Raw genomic sequence first — 6,698 nt, 5'->3', positions numbered from 1 at the left:
TTTATAAAAATAATTATACGCATTACACAACACTAACAAAAATTATACGCATTAGCATAACAAAAAAAAATAGAAAGAGGAACATAAAGTATTACTCTAAACGCTAACCTGTGTGTGTATTTCCGTGGTTGAAGAAAGGGAATAAAAATATTCGGTGTCATTCATTGACAGCGTGAATACAAATATTTGCGAGGTTGTGATGATCAAATGATATTGAAATTCATATATAAGTGATAAAAAGATAATAAAATTCCTTAAAAGAATAGATAATAAACTTAAATGGAACCTCATTAAAAAATTAAATGGACCAGTTAAAAAAAATTAAAAAAAAATGGAAGAAAAAAGCATATTGAAAAAATAAGGCTTAATTGCACTTTTGGACCCCTAACTAATTTAAATACAAAACAACCCTCTATGTTTTGATTCTTTGGCAGTTTTGGACCCCCAGTCCATTGTTGACTCGGTCAACGCTGACGTGGCACCTTAAGTGAGGTGCCACGTGTCAAATTTTTTATGTTTTTTTTGCCTTGGGGGTCCAAAATTGCCAAAGAATCAAAACATAGGGGGCTGTTTTGTATTTAAATTAGTTAGGGGTCCATAACCGTAACTTTTGGAAAGATAGGGGTCCAAAAGTGCAATTAAGCCAAAAAATAAAACAAAAGGTTGCCGGCGGGAGTTGAAAAGAGGTGTTTGTGAAATAAATTGGGGAGAAATAGTTTTTTGAAGTTGCATTCAACAACTTTTGGTTAAAGCTCATTCCATTCAATTTTATGCATTCTAAAAAAAGTACTTTTTTTCGAAGATACTTTATTGATATTGTGTTTGGCCTAGCTTCTCCTTAAAAACGTAGAAAAGCTGAAAAAAAAGCCAGGCCAAACGGTACCTTAGACTTGAGTAATTCTTATACTCATTGTTGTATGTTTCTCTTTCGTTGGTCTATATTTCATCTTATTCGCCATTAAAAAAAAAAATCAGAAAACATAGCCAACGTGATATTTGAGGATTTAATCGTTCTTTGTAGTAAACTAAAAGTTGTTTTCTTTAACGAACCAAATTGAGTCTCGACTCTCAAAAAATTTGACCTAGGACCGCAAGACGCCAATGAATCTTCACAAATGCAAATGTCAGGTTGGTGACATCACGCCTTACGATCGATCTTCAAAAAGTACTATAAAGAAAAGAGAATTATTGTTGCCATGACTTGACTTTTCCTTGATTTAAAAGACTTTCGTTGGGTCAAGCTAAATTTTTTATTTTATACAAATCTCCAATGATTTTTCCTTACACAACAACAAGAATTAAGTATTGTTGGCTCTAATTTCCTTAATATAATAAATTTAAATTGTTTACTACATTATTATAAATTTAATTGAAGACTTCTTTATAGAGTTTAGGTACATAAGATTTTCTCTTGAATAATTAAATCTTAATTTAGGTTTATTGACTATCGATTTCATTCACTTTATTAATCTAGTTCTTGGAAAATTCAAGTAATGTTTGAGTGTTATTGTAGACTCAAAATGTTCATAAAAAATGCTACTACCTCCGTTCCTAAATATAAGAACCTTTTGAGAAAAAAATTGTTTCTTTTTATAAGACTTCTTTGGTATTTCTAAATACATTAATTAATTCTTTACCAACATATCCTTCTTTATTTTATATCTTTTTCTTCAATCAGCATTAAATACTACGTTGAAAATATACAATATTTAGTTTCCGTTATTTTTCAAAAGGATCTTATAATTAGGGATGAATGTAGTAATTTTTTTAAGGGTTTTGTCGTACATTGTGATTCACGCAGATGATATCCAATTACATAAAAAAATATTATAGTAAATTAAGAGAGATAGTCTCATTTAATATTATTTTACAATAATATTTTAATAAATAAAAATACATATTAAAATAGTGAGTACAAAGAGTAAATAACATTTTATTTTAAATGAGTTTATTTCTCCTAGACCTATATTAGAATTATATTAGTTTTTTTTTTTTTTGTTAAAATAAAACATCGAAAGTCTATATAAATGATCAAGAAGTTGAAAAGAATACATAAATGACTAAGGAGGAGAACTTATCCATGCTTTTTAGTGGCATGCTGGAATAAGTTACAACAAGTCAATAATATATTGAAAAGTTTGGTGTTACTAAATAAAATATTGCTTTTGGAAAGAACTAGTTATCCTTCATTAAATATTTAATATTCAATGAAATTTCATGCACACAAGAGTACACGTACAAGACTGTTCTTTAATTTCAATTTTTATTTGAATAGAAGTTCAAAATAAACTTCATTAAAAATTAAAAGAGAGGATTGTACAAAGAAGATGCCAAAAAACGACACAAGACAAGAAATTGGTTTGGAGAAATTCAACTTTTCAAAATTGGGAAAATATTGTAACATGTGGAAAAATAATAAAGAAATTAAAGAACGTAATAAAGGTGACGTAAAGAAGGTGACGATTGGAGTAGGTTAAGAGAGCTCTTATTATCTATACCAGTATATGACACTTTTTATTGTTTAACTTTGTCCTCCATTTACTATTAAAATAAAATAACATGTTGATTTAAAAAAATGTAACTGATTTTCTTAAAAATGAAAGAAACATAACACAAAAAATATAATTTATAACACTATATAAAGGGAATAATGTTCTCTATTTTTTTTCAAGTGATCTACTGGTTAGAATTCACATTTTTCAAGGTGAATAAGTGGAATGTCTGAGGTTCAAATCCCGGCTCATGCGTATAATAATACAAGTCCCTGTCAACTGAGTTATGTTTATGGTTCTCTATTTCTTAAAATGGGAAGAAACATAACACAAAAAGATAATTTATAACACCATATAAAGGGAATATTGTTCCCTGAAAAAAGGGGATAACATCTTTTAGGTTGGATTTTTCACTATCCTAAATTTTCCTTACATTTAAACTATTTTATTTATTATTTTATTCTTTTTATAATGTTATTTAAACTATTAATCAAAAAATATTTGATCATGATATATATGTCAAAATTGATATCTCTTTATTCAATTAAACGCAGTAAAAAAAAAAAGCAGATAGATAATACATTAATGCTCGTCTATTCACTACTTATGAATAAACATGATTTTGTACGAGAATGAACTCAATGAAGTCTTGTGTGGTCACAAATTTTAGACAACAAAAAAAGTGCCAAAAACATTCTATTTTTAACATCTATTTTTTTATTAGTTAATATTAATGTTAGTACCTTACGTTAAAATAGATTTAATTGTTGTCGATAAAAGAACGATTGTTGCATAGTGTGTCCTAGTATTTCTCTTTTGACAATATAATTTGAACACATCTAGAAAAAGTGAAAAAATAGGAGAAAAAAAAATATTAAATGATGTAGTTTTTTACAATAATTAAATTATGTATAATTTTAGGCGTGTTCAATTTTTTTTATAGAAAATTTAGAGTTGTAAACAACCAGTATTTCTCTACTACACGTACCCGGATTGGACACGAAATGAAAACGAAATCCAGACACGACAAAACCATAGTGGTTGACTAATATTGGAGCTATCTGCAACTTAAATAGTAAACGTGACTTGATGGTCGTTGAAATTATATTATATAATTTTATTTTATTTTGAACTAAATATGCAAGTATCATCACGACATGTTTAAGAGACTATACTATCATCTGTGCTACTAAATTGGTAACAATAATATGAGAAATGATTATTTCAATATATATATATATATATATATATATATATATATAAATGATAGCCCATGGATTAAGGAAACAAATGTAGTATATATAGTATTATAAATGTCTTTCTCAATTTAAAATTTATATTTGCAATCTTCTTAACGAGTATCTCTGTGCACTGGTTAGCAAGACCCTAATAATATAGTATACTTTTTCCATCTCTAAATAATAGTCGTTTAAGATTTGTGTATGATTTTTAAAGAAATGATTAGTTGTGTTGATTTCAATAATAAAAGTAGTATTAATTACTAACCTTATTAATTGTAGTTAGTGGAGAAGTTAAGTTTGATGAAATTGAATAAATAAGTTTATAATAGTAGAACAAATAATAAATATTGTATTAGTATTCTAAAGTGATAATTATTTTAAGACGGAAAAAAATGCTAAAAAGACAATTATTTAAAAAAAGAAGTATATTGTTTGCAAATGTGTAACGTTTTATTTTTCCCAAATTAAATTTTCCAAAAGTTGATGTATCTTTTGATAAAAACAAATTTTTTAATTTTTTACATATAATCTTTAAACTTATGAATAAAAATATATAACGACAAAGGGAAAGGGAAATACCAATAACAATTTGATATATTTTATTCAATAACACTTTTTTTTTTTCTATAGATTTCCTCTACCTGAAGTATATTGTTTTAAGACATTAACAGACATTAAATGTAAATATATATTTTAACCAAGATTTAAGACATGCATATTAGTATTTGTCTTGGCGCAGTGTGGAGAAAATGGATACTATTTTTTATTTTATTTTTGTGGAAATATTATTAACATAACTTTTAAATAACGAATACAAATGAAATAAGGAAACTATATTTAATTCCTATGCTTAATTTTTCTCCTACGCGCTTAATATACGCCATACAAATGACGAACTTCGATGACGACATAATTGAGTAGGTTGTTATTTCACTCTCATTTCCTTCAATTTTCCTTTATAATCAAAGTCTTCTTTCTTTCCACCTTTCACACCTATATATATCCACCATTTTAATTCCTTTCAGCAGCAAATAACAATGGAATCAACATGCGTGGATACTTCACTCAATCTTAACGTTAATGCTTCTTCTATACTCAAGGTTCGTATACATATACAGTTGAGGAGTTAAATTTTCATGTAGAATTTTTTAACATCAAAATCAATCACGTGTAACTTTAAAAATAGTTATAATAAAGAGAAAGTCAAGTGTTTCTAATAATTTGATAGTAATGATTGATTGAAAGTGTAAAAGCTCTTTACACTAATGGTGTATATGAATTAAATCTTATGATAATTATATTGACCTAAGTACGACACTATACATTATGTGCAGGACGAAGTTTTGGTTGAAGAGTTACATCGTCTTAGTTCTGAAAACAAGAGGCTAAATGAAACATTGACCAACATGTGTGAGAACTATGACACTATGCAAAAGCAATTGAATCAATTGATGAATCAAAATTTTGAAAACCAAACACAACAATCAAGGAAAAGAAAAGCTGAGAGTGAGAGTTGCATCAATATGTTTGGTACTGTTAGAGGCATTAATATTATTAATAATAATAATGAGTGCAGCACTGTTACTGATGAAGAATCATTAATCAAAAGGCCATGTAGGGATATTTCATCACCTAAGGCTTATAAGGTTCTTGTGAAGACAGAAGCATCTAGTAATAGCTTAGTAAGTTAATTTCTTTATTATTTTCATGTATAAATTTAATTTTTTCTAGCAACTTCAATAGTGCATATTTAGTTTTGTTAATCACAATTCACAAGTACTGACCTTGATTAATTTTCAATTTGTATTTGTGGTATAAAGTATGTGATGGATGGATATCAATGGAGGAAATATGGTCAGAAGGTTACTAGAGATAACCCCTCTCCTAGAGCTTATTTTAGGTGCTCATATGCTCCAAGCTGCCCAGTTAAAAAGAAGGTAATAATTCAAAATTCTATTAGCAAACAATATTTTTGTCTACACCAAACAAGTGTATTCTTAAGATGATCTTGATGCGAAGTGTCTACTACTTCACCAATTAGTAATCTCTATCGAAAAATTTGACAAGAACTTTAAGTGGGTTTTTCCTACCAACCACATTTTTTCATATAAAGACTCGAATATGAGACTTTTTTAAGAGATTTAAGTTCAGTTCCACTCAGACCAATATATTGATGAGAAAGAATTTTAGGGTTTCTTCTAAGTTTTAAAATTATCTTATTTTTCACTTTATTTATTTTTTTCCAAAGATTTGTACAATATAAAAATGAAAGTAATGTACAAGTATTTAAAAATAAGAAACAAAAGTAAAAATAGAGGACAATTTTACAATCAAAGTGAAAACAATAAATAAAACAGAAAACATTTTCTTAAAGTAAACAAATTCTAAAATTTTGGTATTCATGATTTTGATTCAAGAATCACCCAAACAAGATCAAATTTTGATCTCTTATGTCATTATTAATTAGGTGCAAAAAAGTGTAGAAGACCCTACTATACTAGTTGCAACATATGAAGGAGAGCACAACCATGGTCATGAGAAAGCTGAAATATCAATGATATCAAGCCAAAGTGAAGAAGCTCCTTTAGGTTCAGTTCATGTTACTTCACCTCAACAAATTATTCAAAGAACATGTTCAACCATGAAGCTTGATAATGTTCCAAAATCATCTATCCAGCAATTTTTGGTTCAACAAATGGCTACTTCTTTGACAAATGATCCTAATTTCACTGCAGCACTTGCCACTGCTATTTCTGGAAGAATTTTGGACCATACTTCTAATAAGGACAAATGGTGAAATTTCCATGTATAATAGTGCATTGAGCATAAATTATGATATTTTGTTTGATTCTTGTGAGAGACTTCAATGTGTCAACAGCTAGTAATTAGATGTATATAAAAAATTAAAATGAAAAAAGAAATAGCAAGTTGAAATTTTGTTATTCTAGTTGGTGTTTAAAATAAA

At 27.5% G+C, this 6,698-nt stretch overlaps 1 protein-coding gene across 1 annotated transcript; it reads left to right on the top strand.

The window, feature by feature from the left end:
* The first annotated feature begins 4,722 nt into the window (after window positions 1-4,722).
* LOC11436565 (probable WRKY transcription factor 40) lies at window positions 4,723-6,678 on the top strand. The gene is made up of 4 exons (XM_003588780.4): window positions 4,723-4,833; window positions 5,068-5,415; window positions 5,554-5,670; window positions 6,201-6,678. The coding sequence occupies exons 1-4, from the start codon at window positions 4,771-4,773 to the stop codon at window positions 6,528-6,530; spliced, it is 858 nt and encodes a 285-aa protein (XP_003588828.1). The 5' UTR covers window positions 4,723-4,770; the 3' UTR covers window positions 6,531-6,678.
* The last annotated feature ends 20 nt before the right edge of the window (window positions 6,679-6,698 follow it).

This window comes from Medicago truncatula, chromosome 1 (assembly GCF_003473485.1).
Source record: "Medicago truncatula cultivar Jemalong A17 chromosome 1, MtrunA17r5.0-ANR, whole genome shotgun sequence".
NCBI lineage: Eukaryota > Viridiplantae > Streptophyta > Magnoliopsida > Fabales > Fabaceae > Medicago > Medicago truncatula.
The sequence above is the reverse complement of the archived record's forward strand: the minus strand, read 5'-3'. Positions and strand labels throughout refer to the sequence as shown.